We start from the raw sequence: 20039 nt of genomic DNA on the forward strand, positions 1-20039 counted from the left end.
GGGGCCCTGCCCGACTCCCGGGGCCAAACGCGATGAGACTGACTCAGGGCCGAGGCTTGCAGATGATAGTCTTAACCTTCACATTCCCCTAATCTCCACACTTCGACGGAGAGCTCCTTAAGTCCCCTTGGCACCGACGGGCTTTCCTTGTGACTAAGCGGGTAAAGAATCCGCCCGCAATGCGGGGAGTCCTGGCTTCGATCCCTGGATTGGGAAGATCCCCTGAAAGAGAGAAAGGCTACCCACTCCAGTATTCTGGCCTGGAGAATTCCATGGACTGTATAGTGGATGGGGTCGCAAAGGGTCGGACACGACTGAGCGACTTTTACTTCATTTCACTTCAGGGAACAGACTGCGCCGCAGCCAGGCGACAGAGTAACTACCGCGGCCCCCGCCACGCGGTGTTTGACCGGCACCCGGGCCTTGACTGGTACGGCGAACCGGGGGCGGAGCCTTGCGGGGTGTGACGGGCAGGGGGCGGGGTCCCGCGGGGTATGACGGGCCAGGGGGCGGGGCCCCGCGGGGTATGACGGGCCAGGGGGCGGGGCGGGCGCAGCCCGGGGCGCGCGAGCAGCACGCGGAAAGCACCGCCTTGCGCGCCCCGGCGCCGGGTCCGGGTGGGCTGCGGTCCGCGCGCCGCCGCGCCGCCGTGTCGGAGGCGGGAGGGGTCCGGCGCAGCCATGTTCGTGGCGCGCAGTATCGCGGCGGACCACAAGGATCTCATCCATGATGTGTCTTTTGACTTCCACGGGCGGCGGATGGCCACCTGCTCCAGCGACCAGAGCGTCAAGGTGCGGGCCGAGCCTGGAAGCGGGCGGGACCTTGCGCGGCCCGCTGTCCGAGCGAGGGGCGCGTGGAGAGGGGAGTGCTCCCGACTTGAGGCGCCTTGCCGGGCACGAGGCCCGGCGGCTTGGCAGGCGGGCGCCCTCCTCCCGGGTATTGTGGGGTCACTGCCGCCCGGGCCGCCTCTCCGCGGTTGTCTGCGTGCGTGCGTGCGTCACGGCGGCGGGCGCGCTCCCGCTGCGGGGGAAGCAGGGCTCCAGGGCTGGGGCCGGAGCACCTCTCGGGAGCGAGATGTCTCGCTTGGCGGTGGTCGGCGGGACCTAGGCCCGCTCGCCGGGCGCCCGTCGGATTGGGCTCCCTCCGTCCATGTACTCACAGCTGGGCCGCGGCTGCGCGGCCCTCGCTGACGGATCTGTGACGAGGCCCGGGTTTTGACGAGGCCCGGGTTTTCTGTCCGCCCGCCGCGGGCGCGTGACCGTCGAGATAATTGGCGTCCGTTAACCGAGTAGGTTTCCTTATCCGCTTAAAGCTGTCTTCTAGAGGATTGTCCCGTGTGCGGAGTATTTGTCGGGGTGTTGCAGTGAAAAAGCTTCGTTAATCCCGCTTTTTATGTTTTTTGGAAGTTTTCCTTAGGCTCATTCCAGTAAAGAAATTAATGAGTATTTTAAAAGCTCTTGAGAGTACTTGGTAGATTGTCTTTTTGAAGGTTGTACTGTTTTACAGCTGCCGGTGAAGAGTATCGGTGTGATAGTTGTCCGTGTAGGACATTATCATTGCATTTTTTTCTTTAGTGTTTTCGTTATTGCAGTGAACTACAGGTAAAATTTACCACCTTAACCGTTTTTATTAAGTATGTTTGTATCTTTGCATCGGTCACTGCCATCCTCAGTTTGCACTGTCCGCATTAAGCATGACTCACCGATCCCTGAAACGTCCACCCCTGGTCCCCGCCCTTGTACTTTCTGTCTCTGAATTTGGCTACTCCAGCGGCCTCATACAAGTGGGATCATACAGGATTTGTCTTTTTTGTGACTGGCTGATTTCACTTAGCTTAATGTTTTGAAGTTCATACGTGTTGTAGCATTTGTCATAATTTCCTTCCCGAGAAGAGGAAACGTTTAAATAATCTAAAAACTTTTAAAGAGGCTGAGTATATGTATCTGCATATACCACATTTTACATATCACTCATCTGTTGGTGGAGTTTGGTTCCTTCTACATTTTAGTTGTGAACAGTGCTGCTGTGAATGTGGGTGAACAAGTATAGCTTTGAGACCTGCTTTCAACTCTTTTGGGTGCAGACCCAGAAGTGGAATTGCTGAATCACATGGCAATTCTATTTTTATTTGAAAAAATTTTAATTTTTATATATGTGTTTCTGTTCTTGGGCTTTCTCTAGTTGAGGAGAGCGAGGGCTACTCATCGTTGTGGTGCTCCAGGCTTCTCATTAGCGGCGCTTCTTGTGGAGGATGGGCTCTCGGTCACGCAGGCTTCAGTAGTTGCGGGTCATCAGCTCTAGAAAATGGACTTGGCGTTGGCAGGCAAATTCTTTCCACCGGAAAAGTCCTGTTTGAAGTTTTATGAGGAGCCACAATACTGTTTTATCATTACATTTTAAAAAATTGATTTATTTGGGGGACATATTACATTAAAAAAACCTGGTTAAAATGTCACGTTATTGTAATGTCTGTTTTTTGTTGGTATGAAGGTTCAGTGTTTTGTCTTTGACTGTTACATATACAGTTGAGTCTCGTTATTTGCAAGTTTTGTATTTGTGAATTTGCTTATTCTATAAAGTTTATTTGTAACCCCCAAAGCAACGCTCATGGTTATTTGTTGACATGACCAGGTGGCAGAAAAATTGGTGGTCCAGGTTGTGTTCCCAGCTGAGGTTGGACACGTGACACTCTGCCTTTCATTCAGGCTTTCATAGTGTGAACAAGCGTCCTTCTGAGTGTGTGTTTGGTGCCACATTTTTCACATTTTCATTCTTTTTGTTGGTGAATTTCACTGGCTGAAGTGGTCCTCAAGTGTAGTGCTGCATAATGTCCCACAGCAAAAAGGCTGTGAGTGCCTTCCCGAAAAAGTATGTGTTAGGGGAGCTTCATTCAGACCTGAGTTACAGTGTTGGTGTGATTTCAGTTCAGTCACTCAGTTGCATCCGACTCTTTGTGACCCCATGGACTGCAGCACGCCAGGCTTCCCTGTCCTTCACCAACTCCTGGGGCTCGCTCAAACTCATGTCCATTGAGTCGGTGATGCCATCCAACCATTTCGTCCCCTGTCCTTCCCTTCTCCTGCCTTCAGTCTTTTCCCAGCATCAGGGTCTTTTCCAGTGTTCAGTGTTAGTGAATCGATAATGTATACAAAATAAGGTGTTTGCAAACATGGCACAGGTAAAACAAGGTTATTGATAGGTTGGTTGATAAATACATTGTGACCAGAGGCTCCTGTGAATTGTACCTGTTTCCCTTGCGGGGGAGTGGTCAGTATTGGCCCAGTGACTTTCTAGGGCAGCAGCACCATAAGTGCCTGACTTGAGTGGCACTGTTATCATCTCCATTAACTATTGGAGCGAAGGTTCCTGGACTGACATGTCCTCAGTCTTCAGTAAATATTTGGTTGAATGAATGAATGTTTACTTACTGATTTTATCTTTTGTGAATTTATGTTTCCCTCCTTTGTCCTAACTGATTCAATTAATTTTAGGAATTCTTGGTACAAAATATCTTTTTTCTTACAGGTCTGGGATAAAAGTGAAAGTGGGGAATGGCATTGCACTGCTAGCTGGAAGGTTAGTATTTATTTTTATGGTGATTTTAAAAAATTGAAACATTTACTATTGGGTAGCATTAGTGACTTTGTTCAGTTTTGAGAATTATAAAATTTATACCTTTTACTTTTTTTCACTATTAAAGTAGCAAATGTGCTTCAGAAAATTTGAAAGTAGCATTTTTAACCTAATTGTTTTTAGCATCTCAGTATATCTTTCTTATCTCTTTCCTTTACATATTTTTTTAATAGTTGTGATGTTTTGTACATAGCTTTATTTTTTGCTTTAAAAAATAGCTTTACCCCAGGTAGAGTTTTACGTATCTTGAGAATCGTCAATTTTAAATGTACAGTTCAATGAGTGTTAGTATTTACACAGTTGGCAGCTCTACCACAATCTAGTTTTAGAACACTTACCATCAACAATGAAATTTCCCTTGTGGCAGCTTGGGAGTTAATTTTTCCCTTCTTATGCCCCAGGTAACCACTGAACTGTTTTCTGTTTATAAAGTTTTACTTTCCTTAGTGTTCTTGCCTGGAAAATCCCAGGGACCGGGGAGCCTGGTGGGCTGCCGTCTATGGGGTTGCACAGAGTCGGACACAACTGAAGTGACTTAGCAGCAGCAGACATTTCATATAAATGGAATTCTACAGTATATAGTTACTTGTTTGTACTTGCTTTCCTTAGCTTGTTTTTGAGGTTCATCCATGTTGTGGTATGTATCAGTGGTTTGATCCTTTGTAAAGCTGAGTAGTAGTCTTCCATTGTATAGATAAAGCCACATTTTACTTACTCATTGACTATTTGATGGACATTTGTTTGTTTTTAGTTTTTGACGATTATGAATGCTATTATGAACATGCCATACAAGTCTTTGTGTGGACATTTTTGATTCTTTTAGATGTCTAGGAGTAGAATTGCTGGACTGTGTAAGGTAAGGGAATTAGAGAAAGCGAGGTTCAGAAAAAGAACGAGACTGGCACTTTACAGGAACAGATCACCTTTAATGAGGCAAGAAGGGGCAGCAGTCAGATTAGTGAGCTGCTGCACTTACTCAAGAAAAGAGTAAGTATGTATAGGCATGTATGTGGAAAGTTACTGTTTTATGGGGGCCTGTTCTTTTCCAAGGTTGTTCAGAGTAGTTACCTCTTAAAGGGCTTGGGCAAGGAATTTTGGAGATCGGCCAGAGGCTGGACCAGCTGGGAGCTGGGCGTAATCAACCTTAATGTCCATTTTTCTCTTCGGGTGAGAGAGTTCTTTGTTTTGCATAGAATGGTGGGGAGGATCTGGACGGGAGTTTTTAACTCCAGGCTATTTTGAGCCAGGTAACTTTCTTTCAGACTGTGTATAGTTTTAACTTTTTTGAAAACTGCCAGACCATTTTCCAAAGTGCCTAAACCATTGTATGTTCCCAACAGCAATGTATGAGGGTTCCAGTCTGTCGTTTTGATCATATTAGTAGCCATCTTCAGTTCAGTCCAGTTCAGTCACTCAGTCGTGTCTGACTCTTTGCGACCCCATGAATCGCAGCACGCCAGGCATCCCTGTCCATCACCATCTCCCGGAGTTCACTCAGACTCACGTCCATCGAGTCAGGGATGCCATCCAGCCATCTCATCCTGTCGTCCCCAATCCCTCCCAGCATCAGAGTCTTTTCCAATGAGTCAGCTCTTTGCATGAGGTGGCCAAAGTACTGGAGCTTCAGCTTTAGCATCATTCCTTCCAAAGAAATCCCAGGGTTGATCTCCTTCAGAATGGACTGGTTGGATCTCCTTGCAGTCCAAGGGACTCTCAAGAGTCTTCTTCAACACCACAGTTCAAAAGCATCAATTCTTCGGCGCTCAGCCTTCTTCACAGTCCAACTCTCAAATCCATACATGACCGCAGGAAAAACCACAGCCTTGACTAGATGGACCTTAGTTGGCAAAGTAATGTCTCTGCTTTTGAATATGCTATCTAGGTTGGTCATAACTTTTCTTCCAAGGAGTAAGCGTCTTTTAATTTCATGGCTGCAGTCACCATCTGCAGTGATTTTAGTGGGTGTAAAGTGAGTCTCATTGGATCTCGGTTTGTATGCCTTTAATAACTAGCCCGGTGTTGATAGCATTTTCATGTGCGTGCTTGTCACTTATTTACCATCTATGATGAAGTGTTTATTGAAATCTTTTGTCCTCCACTCCCATTTTTTAAATTATGGTGAGAGTCAACATAAAGTTCACCATTTCAAGTAAACAAATAAATGTAAATGCATTTATTGCATTCACAATATTGTACAATTGCTTCCTGTATCTAGTTCTAAAACTTATTTTTATCACTTCAAAAGGAGGCTCGTATTTTTGCTTTATAATTAACAGGTTTCATTAGTACTTTGTTATGTTTTAAAACATAAATACAGCAACAAAACAAATATGACAACAGATATACCCTATTTTGCTTACTAATTGATATTTGTTTGCTTTTTATTGTGATGAATCCTTTGTGCAGTCCTTGTTCTTTAGTTAGATCATGCTTTACCTGGAAGCTAACATTTAGCAGAATCTCACTGTGCTAGTGCATCTTTGACTTAATAAGCTATATAAATTAGAAAAGTGAAATAAAAAGAGTAGACAGAACAGAGGATAAAAATAAGGGTGCAAGGACTTCCCTGGTGGTCCAGTGGTTAAGACTCTGGTTCTACTGCAGGGGGCACAGTTTCAATCCCTGGTCAGGGAATGAAAATCCCACATGCCAGAGGCCAAAAAAAAGATGCAGAGTTTACCATTGGATGATGAGATTGTTACCATGTAGAAATTACTGAATTATGAAAGTGTTCTGAGATTGAGTATACAAAAAGTATTAGATACATGGAAGCCTAAAACAGATTTTGTGAGCATCATGGGTGGACTGGTGCTTGTGGTCATACAGTATTTTTATTGGAAAGCACAGACAATTCTATTGATGTGAAATGCTTTAAGACTTTTCTGCCTTTTTTTTTTTTGGTCAACATAAAGAGTTGAATAATAGTAATTTAATGTTTTTTCATATATAAAGATAGTGCTATTGAGCTTTAAATTATTCCCTCACAATTTGGAGATGTGGGCTTCCCTGTATTTGTCCTCTCATTGCCTCTTTTCCTAGCCAGACATCAGAATCATTTTAAGCATTTTGTTGCTATGGTTTCTTATACTGTCAGGCTTTTGAAGCATATAATTTTGATTAATCTTACTTATTAGGTGGATGTTCCCTATTGAAGCAATTTGCAAGTGAAAAAAATAATGGACTGATAGAATCTCTGTTTAAAAGCTTTGTTAGGTTAAACTCTGAACCAGATCTCTGTTAGTAGCACTGGAAAAGGTCAACTTTATCCAGAAGGGTTTTTTTTTAATTCATAAAATGTTAGAAGAACTTGACTCCAGAAGAGCTGTAATCCTAAAGATGAAGCATCTTCTAAAAGTTAAAAGTTCTAGAATTTAGCTTGTTTTATTTTGGCCATGCTGCATGGCATGCAGGGTCTTAGTTTCCAACCAGAGATTGAACCCGTGCCCCTCTGGTAGAAGTGTGGCGTTCTAACCACTGGACCACCACCAGAAAATTCCCTACAAGTTAAATTTTTAAATGTTAAATTGAGTAGCTTTTTCTGTTTGTTGGGCTAAAAATATCTGTATTCTATTTCTTCAAGTGACATATGTGTGAAAAATGAGTAAACTCCTCTTTTTCCATTTTTTTCTTTTTTTGATTCCTCAGACACATAGTGGATCTGTGTGGCGTGTGACATGGGCCCATCCTGAGTTTGGACAGGTTTTGGCTTCCTGTTCTTTTGACCGAACAGCTGCTGTCTGGGAAGAAATAGTAGGAGAATCAAATGATAAACTGCGTGGACAGAGCCACTGGGTGAGACATTTGTTAGCAATGAGTGGGCCGGTGGAAGCCAGAGCACCCGAAGAGCAGTGATCTTTCTAAGGACACTTTGGGGAAGTGAGACTTTCAGTCCCACCCCTCTGACCTACAGGGAGGGGAGAGGGCTGCGGATTGACGGATCACCAGTAGCCAGTGAGTCATTCATGCCTATATAATGAGGCCTCCATCAAAACCCTAAAAGATGGGGTTTGGAGGCTCCTGGGCTGGTGGAGATCTGGGGACCTGGCGCTGGCAGGAGCATGGGGGCTCTGCACCTGTCCATGACCGTACCCCGTGGGTCTCTTCCATGTGACTGTTCCTGAGTTACAGCAAGCAGTGAGAAGCACAGGTAACACCCGGGTTTTGCACTGGTACGTGAAGAATGACGGTCTTGTGGGACTGAACTCTGCATTCCAGAATCTGATGCTATCTACAGGTAGTTAGTGTCAAAACTGAGTTGAATTCTCCTTGGACACCCTTCTGGTGTCAGAATTGTCTGTGGGTGTGAGGATTAGCCCCCAACCCCGCTCTCCAGAATTGATATTGTTACCAGAACCCTTTTACTTCTTTAGGGAAATGTCTAATCAAGTCCTTTGTCCATTTTTTGTTGTTGAGTTGTAGGTGGGAATTCTTTATGTACTTTATTTCCTTAATGGATATGTGATTTCCAAATCTTCTTTCTCATTCTGTTAAGTTGTCTGTCCAGTCTCTTGATAGAGTGTTCAAGGGTTGTGTGCAAGGATTTCATGAAGTATAGTTTAGTTTTTCTTTTGTTGCCTTATGTTTCTTGTATCATAAGTCATTGCCAAATCCATTGTCAGGGAGACTCTGGCCAGAATTTTCTTTTAAGAATTTTATAGTTCAGTGCTTATGTTTAGGCCTTTGACTCATAGAGTTAATGTTTGTATGTGACATAAGGCAGGTATCTATCGTAATTCTTTTGCACTTCAGTGTCCAGTTCTCTGAGCACCTTTCATTGAGAATATTGTCTTTTCCCTATAGGATGGTCATTGGCATCCTTGTTGAAAATCAAGTGACTGTATTTGGAGAGTGGTGGCAATATGAAGGATTTTTTTCTTCAAACTTAATGATTTGTATTTAGTGTTTCAGCATTTGTGTTATATTAATTATTTATATTATAATCCTGTAATTGCTACCACTCCTAAACCCAACTTATAGGAGTTGGGTCCCAAAACTATAGACAGTAAGCTGTTGATTTCTAAATTTTGTTGACAGTTTCAGTCAAAAGTCAGCTTATGTAGAAGTCGGGTAGTAGCTGGTTAGTATCTGCCATGCCAGTTTCCAGAACACCAGCTTCCTACCATTCTCTTGGTCTCTGCTGCATGCCTCTTGGTCCGAGCAGGGTTAACCAGCACTTAGACTTGACAGGAGAAGTTGTACTCCCTCCTTTTTACTGTCTAAGGATCTTAAGGCTGTTTGCAGCCTGCTTAGCATGACAAAACTGCCCGTATGAAAATTCTAACATTTTCTGCTTTTCTCCTATTTGCCTAAGCGCTTCCCAGGTGGCGCTAGTAGTAAAGAGCCCACCTGCCAATGCAGGAGACGTAAGAGACTTGGGTTCAATCCAAATTTGGGAAGATCCCTTGGAAGAGGACATGGCAAACCCACTCCAGTATTCTTGCCTAGAGAATCCCATGGACAGAGGAGCCTGGAGGGCTACAATTCATAAGATCGCAAAGAGTCAGACACAACTGATTTAGCACACACACGCTGCTTAAGAAGAAAGAATTTATCTAATTTAATAAAGTTAGGCTTCACAAGGTCATCCTTCTTCTGCATTAAAGGAGTAGCTGATTATAGGTCACTGATTGTGAGCTTGTGTACATGGTGTTTTGCCAGGTCCTTTGGAGGAAATAGAGGCCTCCCCAGTTTTTGAGTGTCTTTTCAAGGTGGTACAGTTTTCTGAGGAAGTGGGAACGGATCTCTGTGATTCAGAGCCTGTGCTCTTTCACCCTGACATCCTTTCTTTTTGTGTGTAATTTACATTGGTTTTTTTTTTTTTTCAGGTCAAGAGGACAACGCTGGTGGACAGCAGAACGTCCGTTACTGATGTGAAATTTGCTCCTAAGCATATGGGTCTCATGTTAGCAACATGTTCAGCAGATGGGATAGTTAGAATCTATGAGGCTCCAGACGTCATGAATCTCAGCCAGTGGTCTCTGCAGCATGAGATCTCATGCAAACTCAGCTGTAGTTGTATTTCTTGGAACCCTTCAAGGTAGGTGATACAAGCCTAGTAATCATTACACTTAGCATCAGATGCTTTTTTTTTTTGAATATGCTTTTCTTAAGTGGTCTTGTTTATCTGTTTTTTAAAATATATATTATGTAAAATAATAATTCTCTTTTCTCCACCCTGTCATGTCTCTTATCCCTCTGTTTCTACTCCATATAAGAAGCTAGCCACTGTAAACATTCTGGTGCACTTTCTGAACTTTTCCCATGCATATACAAGTAAATATTTTCTGCCTTTATAAACACACACATATATATACACAAGCACACCCAGGTATATGCTATCATGTTCAGGTGGACCCAAAACACACAGACGTGTATGGACCTAACATTTTCCTTTTTTGCTTCTTACACTTACAAATACATTGTGGGCTTTTAAAATAAATTTCTAGTTTAAAATTTTTTTTGATTGTGTCGGATCTTGGTTGCAGCACGAGAGATCTTTTTGTTGCAGTGCGGGGGCTTCTCTCTAGTTGTGACATGTGGGCTCCAGAGGACAGGGGCTCTGTAGTTGAGGTGTGTGGGCTCAGTACTTGTGGTGCCCAGGCTTAGCTGCCACGTGGCATGTCAGATCTTTGTTTCCTGACTGGAGATCAAACCCATGTCACCTGCTTTTGACGGCAGTTTCTTAACCACTTGACCAGCAAGGAGGTCCCCTCATCGTGGGTGTTTTCCTGTGTCTTAGTGCATCTAGTCCTATCTTACTCTTTTCCTTGATGCACAGAGTGTGATTCTAAGACTATCACTATTTTATATTTTAAGTGGTTTCCTTATGCCTCTGGTTCTTGCCATGTTATCTTTAAACAGAATTTATACTTACTCTGTGAAAGATGACTTTAGTACATTAAGAAAGCTTTCTACTTGTGAAGATGTGACAATATATTTTATTTGTTGTTCTTCAGTTGTATGTAATTGTCATAATTCAAATACTTCTCCACTTAGTGATTTATCAATTTTCAGACTGTATGTTGACTCACCTCTCTTTTAAAAAAAGTGGAAATTAGCTCATTTTTGCTTCTATCACACATTTATGCTCTCATTTCCTAATGTTTTGTTACACTGCTTGTATAGTGACAAGATTTATAGTATTTGTCTTTATGTTTTGTAAACCTTTAGTACAAGTAAAAGTACTTTTATCTTTTGATTATAAGTTGATTCAGATTCCAAGTAGCAACTGAATTTGTAAGACTAGATAGTATTCATTCTAGACACAAATTAATCTGTTTTCGTAGCTGTAGTTCACAGAATAATGTGACATTGACTTTGACAGGTGCTCTTTTCTCGTTATTGATTCCTTTACTTCGGGTTATATTTAGGTGTCACAGTTTTCATATCATGAGTTGTCTCTGGATTTTTTGTTTTCCTTTGGTTACGCAGCTCTTAACTTTTTTTTTTTTTTTCCTCCATGGGGTTGATGGCAAACTATAAATTCTAGAACACCTGAAAATGTCTTAGTTTTACTCCATGCTTAATTGTAGTTTGGCTAGCTCTAGAACTTTGGCTAAGTTCAAAATGTAGGAATTTCAGAGATTTTTAAATTTTAGATTTTTAAAAGATTCTTGAATCTTCTAAATTTTAGTTGGTGGGAAGTGTGCGGTCAGTCTGATACTGGATCTTTTGTAGGGAGCCTATTTTTTCTGGAAAGTTTTAGGATTTTATCTTACTACTACTTTGAGATTCAAGTATATTCTGTGAGTTTGTGGTTTGTCCATCTTGACAGTATAATGACTTTTAATTGCAGAAAGTTCTGAATTTTAATATGGCCACATTTAAGTCTTTCTTATATGTTGTTGTGCCTTTTTTTTTTTTTTTTTTTTAGAAATTCTTCCCCACCTTGATGTTATCAAGTGTATTCTGAAAGGTTTTTGGTTTTGCCTTCCCTTCTGGCTCAGCTGGTAAAGAATCTGCCTGGGTTCGAGCCCTAGGTTGGAAATATCCCCTGGAGAAGGGAAAGGCTACCCACTCCAAGTATTCTGGCTTGGAGAATTCCATGAACTGTATAGTCCATGGGGGTCGGAAAGAGTCGGACACAACTGAGCCACTTTTACTGTCACTCTTAGGTCATTAAACCTCCTGGAATTGCTTTGTATCGTTTAAGATAGTGGAATTTTAAAATTTAACCAGGATGTTTCCAGGTATTTTTTCTTTATTAGAAAAGATTTCAAATATAGTAATAATACAATAGACCCTCATATATCCATCACCTTGCTGCAATAATACAGAGCCACTCTTGTTTTTGTTTGTGAGTGCCCCATGACTTATTACAATTGGTTGGTTAGTTGATTTGCTATTTATCTGTTTATTGATTAGAGGTTGTAGCTTCTAGAATTTCCTCTTTAGTGGTAGTGGTTGAGCTCTTTTTCCCTTAGCTTTTTTGCTGTCTTATGTCCTTCTGCTTCCTGAAATTCCTCCAGATTTCTTGATTTCTGATGGAATATTCTGATTTCTGCACTCTTACAGTGTATTCTTTCATCTTTTCATGGAGGTATAGAAAGGAGTTGCAGGTGATCAGTCTCCCGTATTCAGAGAGTTGGATGGTTTTGCTCACTGTTTAATTATTTGGAAAATGGTTTAAGTGTGATCTTTTTTTTTCTAAATATACAAATGAGGTAATCCTCAATTCAGGTTATTATCTGGATGTTTTATAATTTATTTTTTAGAATATTTAACAAACAATTTATATTTTCAGTGATTTTAGAATATATTATAAATGTACTTGTCCTTCCTCAGATATTTAACATCATGAAAGAATAATCTGTGGAACACTGAAAGAAGAAATCTTGTGAGATATAGAAACTACCGTAATTTACACTCCTTCAAATAGCCAGGAATTATAGTATATAACTTGTAATTTTATTTTGTCACTATAGCACTTTACAGTTTACTTGGTGTTTTTCTTATATTAGGTGACTTGATCTTGTTATCAGAAGCTTTAGTAATAAAGACCTAAATTTTTACTTTTTTAAAAATTACATTATGTTTTCAGCTCTGTGAGATTGGCAGATCATAACATCAAGACTAAACAGTCTTTAAACATCAAGGTTAAACAATACCTGTATGTCACTTTCATAGAGGTATTACTTAATCTGAATGTGGGAGGCAAGGGAAATCAATATCTAAATAATTAGACATAGAAGTGGAAAAAAAAATTAACCTTGAGTTCACCTCAGAGTTCATTCTTTTATTGCTTATCTTTTGCCTTTTTGAAAATGTAGTTGGCTACAAATGAATGTGGAGACTTAAAGAATGATAGGCATGCCTTCCTAAGGATGGTCTTTTCTGCTTTCCTCCTCCATTGGGATGGGATTCTTTTTGTGCAAAGCATGTAAAAAAATTTTTTTGCCATGGATTTGGTCACCATAAAGTTACTTTTCATGTAATAGTTAATGACTAGATTTTTTAGGAAAAAAAATTCTAAGATTTCTTAGGTGTTTTTTTTTTTTTAATCAGTTGAATGCTTGAAGCCTTTTCTTTGGGGAAAAGGACTACTTTCTATCTCAGCCATAAGAAAATGTGGTAGAAATATGGTGAAAGGCTGGTATTTCTGGTCCCCAGATGAGACCTCTGGGGTACCCTTCCTGGGAGTGCGCACTGGGCATAGCAGGGGTTTAGTCCACAGCTGACTGGTGGGTTGCACAGCTGCTAGATGAGTTTTTAATTGTCTGAACTAAATGTGTGTTGATGTTATAATTGAGAAAACCCATTTTTCTCTTCCTTTCCAGCTCTCGTGCTCATGCTCCCATGATTGCTGTAGGAAGTGATGACAGTAGTCCAAATGCAATGGCCAAGGTTCAGATTTTCGAATATAATGAAAACACCAGGTCAGTACTGCTTGGTTTAGTTACTGTTCTGAATTGCAGTTAATTTTTTAAAATGTTATTTCTTTATTCATTAATTCAGTTATGCATTATTTGTCATATTTACTGATTTCCTATGATATGCTAAGTTCTCTGTTCTGGTAATAACTAAATTGAGTGATGTAGCTGTTGTTGCTGCTGCTAAGTCACTTCAGTTATGTCCGAATCTGTGCGACCCCATAGGTGGCAGCCCACCAGGGTCCTCTCTCCCTGGGATTCTCCAGGCAAGAATACTGGAGTGGGTTGCCATTTCTTTCTCCAGTGCAGGAAGGTGAAAAGTGAAAGTGAAGTCGCTCAGTCGTGTCCTACTCTTACCGACCCCATGGACTGTAGCCTACCAGGCTCTTCTGCCCATGGGATTTTCCAGGCCAGAGTACTGGAGTGGGTTGCCATTTCCTTCTCCAGAGTGATGTAGAGGAAAAGGTAAAATTGGTCTCCCACTATGTACCATCATGCAGGGAAAACAAAAAAATGCAAAATGGTGATGAATTTTATAAACTGGAAGATTCATTCAAGAGAAGACTGTAGAATGAGTAGAAGTTGGTCAGACAGAGAGAGTGCAACTTTCCAGGTGGAGAGAGTGAGCCAGTGTAATCTCACTGTGGTTGGAACATAATGGGTCAAAGGGAGACCATGTGGTGGGAAACCCGCAGGGCTTATGTCTTCAAGACCTCCTGCTTAGCGTCCTGTCTTTACTTTAAGGGTATTCTGAAGCTGTTAAAAGACTTCCGAATTGGCGGGTAACAGGATCAGATGGTCTTTTAACTCTTCCTGAGATGTGGAAATAGACTTTGGTATAGCTTCCCTTTTTTTAGAGATTTTTTTTTTCCCCTTAATTTTATTTATGTATTTATTGTTTTTGGTTGTGCTGGGTCTTTGTTGCTGCTCAAGCTTTTCTCTAGTTGCAACAAGGGGGGGCTACTGTCTAGTTGCAGTAGGTGGACTTCTCATTGCAGTAGCTTTCCTCTTTTTGCAAAGTCCCGAGCTATAGGGTAAGCAGGCTTCAGTAGTTGTGGCTCTCAGGCTCTGGAGCACAGGCTCAGTAGTTGTAACACATGGGCCTCAGTTGTTCCGTGGCATGGGAGACGTCCTGGATCAGAGGTTGAACCCCTGTATCCTGCATTGGCATGCGGATTCTTTAAGACTTAGCCACTAGGGTAGCTCTGGTATAGCTTCCTTTATCGTCACTTAAAAAAATTCAGTTCTTGCTGTTATTAGCACAACTTTTTTCTTTACACTCAAATCTTGGGAAATTCAGGTACCCTTTTTCTTAAAAAAGATATTAATAGCTAACAAAGCAAGATCTCATTCTAACTTTTCGTTAACTCTGTTTGAAGTTAAACTTAAGAAAATTGAAGGAAGAAACCTGGGAGGTTATATCACTTTCCTAGGGCTGCCGAAACAAATTACTACAAACTGGTGGCTTAAATCAGAAGTTTATTCTCATACTTCTGGAGGCTAGAAATCTGAGCTCAAGGTATTGTCAAGGCTTGCTGCCTTCATACACCCTCCTTGTCTCTTCCAGCTTTTGGAGGCTCCAGGAGTTCCTTGGCTGAGCAGCATAACTACAGTCTCTGCCTGGTCTTCACATGGCTTCTCCTCTAATGTCTGTTCTCTGTCACCCTGAGATCCTTTATCTGCAAAAGCCCCTTTCCTTAGGTCACAGTCTCAGTTCCTAGAGGTTGGTGCTGGGACGTACTACACACAGCAGAGGTGAACACTACTACATATGAGCAAGATGAAATAATGGATATACCTAAACATATGGCTTTGTAAAATTTTCATTTATGATAATTTTAAGGTAAATTGTTTTTTCATTAGGAAATATGCAAAAGCTGAAACTCTCCTGACTGTCACAGACCCTGTTCATGATATCGCCTTTGCTCCAAACTTGGGACGATCTTTCCACATTCTTGCCATAGCAACCAAAGATGTGAGAATTTTTACATTAAAGCCTGTGAGGTGAGTTTTTGAAACAACGAATTTGAAAATTCTCTTACCTTTTGCTTATTTTCATTTGTGGAGGAAAGTATAGAGGCAAGAATGATCTGAATAATAGATTCTTATGAACATTTTATCTATAAATATATGACTTTAGGGAATGGGGAATTGAGTAAAGAGAGAGATATGTTTTCTTAGTTGTGTTTTATTTAGGCAGATACTAAAAATGAATTAGATCCTCTGAATATAATTGGACGCTATACATGTTTGAAGGAATGAGAGGTGGCAGTCTACTTAGGGAAGATTAGCGCTGAGACATTCTTGTGAATAACCTATTTAGCTTTAATTTTGGAATTCTGAACCTCAGTTCTTTTTCTTTTTTCCCCTCTTTCACTCTTTTCTTATTCTTCCTACTACTTTTCTTTTTAAAAAGTAATCATTTTCATCTCTCTTATTCCTCAGCATTTTGTGGGGAATAAAATCCTCTTTAGTTGCTGAGTGTCTTTTATGCAGTAGGATCATGCCAGGTACTGGGGAGTCAAATGAAAATGACTTGGCCCAACTCTCAGTAAGATGTTACAGAGGTCGGGGGTGGATATGGATATGACCTTCTGGTGGCATGTATGTGAGACCATTGTTATTATTTAGAACAATGAGAGTGTATGAGTGTATGTGTGTGCCCATACTGAGAATTCCTTAGGAATTTTTTTTTTTATTAACAGGAAAGAACTTACTTCCTCTGGTGGGCCAACAAAATTTGAAATCCATATCGTGGCTCAGTTTGATAATCATAATTCTCAGGTCTGGCGAGTGAGTTGGAATATAACAGGAACAGTGCTGGCATCTTCAGGAGACGATGGCTGTGTGAGGTTGTGGAAAGGTAATAGTTGAGTGGAAGAATTGTTGCTGTATGTTGCTACTTTAGAATTTTCCCTTAGAAATGTAAACTCGGAAATACATCTGTGGTTACTTTTAAATTAATGTCTCATATGGTTTTGAATCTCTATCATTTTACCTAGTTCATAGCAGTGATTGACTAATTGAATTACATTTCCGTGTGGAATAAAGTAGAACTAATTGTGACAGAATATACACTACCTCCAGAGATACCATTTGCTATGGGTGTAACTTGTATGAGTTCTCTACAGACTCAGGATACAGTCACCTCTTGATTGAACAACTGCTTTAGCCAATTAGCCCTTAGAAGAAATTTAGGGTCTTCCTCACTTCTCTACAGCTCCCAAAAGTTAGAGAATCTTGAGGCCACTGATTCTGAAAGTTTCACAAATGCCAAGCAGAGAGAAGGCACTGTGGACATTCGACACTGTGGGTGTTGTGGTCTGCTCTTCTCCATGGATGTTTATCCACTGGGCAGGGGTGCCATGGTCTGTGCACCACTCTAGTTGGCAGCATCGCTTTCTGAGGATGTGATTACAGCCCAGTTCATTTCCCCTGAGAAGTGGCCGTTCCTAAAATGCAGTTTGACTGAGTCTCCTGGGGTCAGCTTTGGGAGTTTGACTGAGTCTCCTGGGGTCAGCTTTTGGCTGTGATAGTACCAGCCAGGGCTCAGGGTCTCTGCTGCCCTGTCTACCTTTGGACTTTAGTCAGGACAGCCCCACTCCACCCAGCAGGCTCCCTACTTGGATTTCCTGGGCTCAGTGTCTTTAGTGACCAGCTTTGCATCCAAACCATTAGGCCAAGCTGGATAAGCCACTCAGACCCCAGAGGTTCTGTTACCTACATCCACGGGGACATTAGATACCCACGTGACTTACACCTGCTTAACTAAGAATGTGACTCTGTTACCCACACATCATACCTGAAATTCATTGTAATGAAGACAGAATTTATTTTGGTATTAATGTGATAATGTGATAGCTTACATCTGTCAATATGTATCTTGTAAGGAAAGGAGTGGTGAAAGTTTTGTTTTTTAAATTAGTAATTCTTTAAAGAACTTCAAAAAATAATTGTTAAAATTGAGATATATGTGTTTCATATCTCTGCCATTAATCCTAAGAGATACATAGCCCGTAGGTCTCTCTTATTTCTTTAATTGTAGATTTGTGCACTGGAACATAGTTGTTAGTAATGTTGATGTGTTGACCACTTTCCTTCCAGCTAACTATATGGACAACTGGAAGTGTACTGGCATTCTGAAAGGTAATGGGAGCCCTGTCAATGGGAGTTCTCAGCAGGGAAACTCAAATCCGTCCATAGGTTCAAATATCCCAAGTCTTCAGAATTCACTAAATGGATCTTCTGCTGGCAGGTAGGCTGTTTTGTGAGAAAACTAGCAATTAAGTTTTAAATCATTCAGGTAGCCATACTAAAGATGTGTTATTTTGTGGGTTCAAGAAATTCGCACATAATTGTGACACTAGAAGAGAAAGCACTTTAGTATCTCTGTATTTGGTTTATTACTTGGTCATAATATTTACAGGTAGGTTATGATATTGTGATACTTAGTGGTCTACCAGAGACGTGTATAACTGGGAAGTAGTGAGATGAAGAGGAAGTGTGAGACAGCACTGGGGCTTGTAATCGAGAGGAGTCAGTGTCATTAGTGATGGGAGGGTAGCCTTTGAGTCAGGTTAAACTAAAATTGTATATAAAACACATGAACTAAGGCTTTGTAGAAGAGTGAATTAAGTGTTTTTGTGTGTGTATGTTTAAAACTTTCATGGAGATTATAAGAGGAAATGGTAAATTGAATTGATTTTTAGAATTTTTAGTATATTTTAGATTCGCAAAGCATGTTTGATGTCATTAGAGTCATCCTTTGTTTTCATATTCCAATTTCAAATATGAATTTGTAAGGTAAAATTATTTTAACATGCCTTTGTGAATAATTTGGAATACTATTAAGGAAAATTTAAAGCACAGCCTTAACAAACTATACTGTAATGGTTCTTTTGTCAATTTAAGAGAATTGTATTTTAAATTTACTATTTTTATATTGTTATATTTTTATACAGAAGTTCTGCTTTTTGATTTTTAAGTATTTGTATAAAAACAGCTTCAGGTACCATAGGAGATATAAGAATATAAAGATTATTTTATGAAGCAGAGGATAACTAGTGTTAACTCTTTAAAAAAAAAAAATCTAGTGTTTGGTTGCTGCCTGTACTGCATATTTTCTTTTGTAAAGAGCTTTGAAGTTTTGATCTGTGTTCTTATTGTGCCAATAACCATGTGTGTTAGATCTGTGATGCATTTTCCCTTCTCCATTTGTATTATGTCCTTTAACAGAAAGCACAGCTGAGTACCAGCTAACTGGAGTAACTTTGCTGTTTTGCTGCTTGTTGCATGCACACAGGAATGGAAAGCGAGCTCCTTTTCCCCTTCCCCAGCGCCGTTTGACCTCTCCCAAGATACACCAGCAGCCTGCTTACTACTAAACGCAATCCAAAAGGCCTTTAAAAATACAGTGTATATCATTTTTTTTGTACTAGCCAGTTTATTGACACTTACTTAAAATTTTTGAAATATAAATGGAGAGGCTTTTTGTTGAGACACTGTCACCAAAACAATTTTTTGAAATGTTTCTGAAACTCACAGGTTTTAAAATTAAAAGATTGTTACCATCCTCAGTAGTTGGGAGGAGGGAAAATATCACTGTTCCATCTGGAGAATGTATATAGACTTCTGTCTTTTATTTTCTAAAACAGTAGGCTAAAATGAATTTTTATAATTTCAATTTGAGGATTGAATAAGTATTTTTCATAAAGATTGTTTTGAGTGCTAATTTGTTTACTTTTTGTAGAATTGGTTTATACATGATACTATTCAGTATAACTGTTATTTCTTTGAAATGTTTAAACTATTATTAGTGAAAGAGTGAGAGAAATAGTAGTGACAGTAACTTGACTGTACAGTTTGTAGCCAGACAACATTTGGTATTGCTTCATTTATATTTTGGTAGTAAAATGAAAACATCGTTGTAAGTTTTCAGTTTATATTCACTAAAGAGGTAAATATTTCTAATACGTGCTTGTATATTTTTATGGTGTGATTTCATGGCTTAAGGTTTCCTTCAAGTCAAAATTTGGAAACATATAAGAAGCAGATATATAAGCATACTATAAGAAGCAGATAAAGCTTTGCTAAAATTGTGCATGCATGTTAAACCTCCAGGTTCCATGTCCCAGGATTTTCTTAATTTTGTTGGCTGCTTCATTTAGTTCATATCCTCTGATGACAGAGCTATAAATCTTTTTTTGGGAAAATGCTAAAGTATTACGGGTAAGTTATAAAATAGTAGGCTAACAGTAGGACATATTTTTGAGCCCTTTTATTTATCAACATTTTGTACTAATCAAAGGTTTTTGCAGAAAAACATCTAAGTGTATTCAGAGACTGTTTCTTGGAAAGTATTTTGCAGTAGCTGGCCATACCATGTGAGCGTCTCCCTGAATTGGTCCTAAGAGTCATGTGTGCAGTAAAACTGCTGTTGCTACAGGGGAAGCGTTGCTTAAAGAAAAGCTTATGTGATATGTAAATTTCAGGATAGCATCAGTATGTTTCTGAGAGATTAGAAAATGTTTTAAATTA

General features: G+C 40.3%; 1 protein-coding gene across 1 annotated transcript in view; it reads left to right on the plus strand.

Moving 5' to 3' along the window:
• Positions 1-626: 626 nt before the first annotated feature.
• CEP192 (centrosomal protein 192) overlaps positions 627-20039 on the plus strand; it is a 96428-nt gene continuing 77015 nt past the window's right edge. Inside the window, exons 1-8 of the mRNA XM_068993662.1 lie at positions 627-791; positions 3526-3576; positions 7279-7425; positions 9459-9670; positions 13410-13508; positions 15366-15506; positions 16208-16365; positions 17607-17757. Coding sequence (XP_068849763.1) covers positions 681-791; positions 3526-3576; positions 7279-7425; positions 9459-9670; positions 13410-13508; positions 15366-15506; positions 16208-16365; positions 17607-17757 — 1070 coding nt within the window. The 5' untranslated portion in view covers positions 627-680. The remainder of the gene's footprint in view (positions 792-3525; positions 3577-7278; positions 7426-9458; positions 9671-13409; positions 13509-15365; positions 15507-16207; positions 16366-17606; positions 17758-20039) is intronic.

Source organism: Capricornis sumatraensis, chromosome 21 (genome assembly GCF_032405125.1).
Source record: "Capricornis sumatraensis isolate serow.1 chromosome 21, serow.2, whole genome shotgun sequence".
Lineage (NCBI taxonomy): Eukaryota > Metazoa > Chordata > Mammalia > Artiodactyla > Bovidae > Capricornis > Capricornis sumatraensis.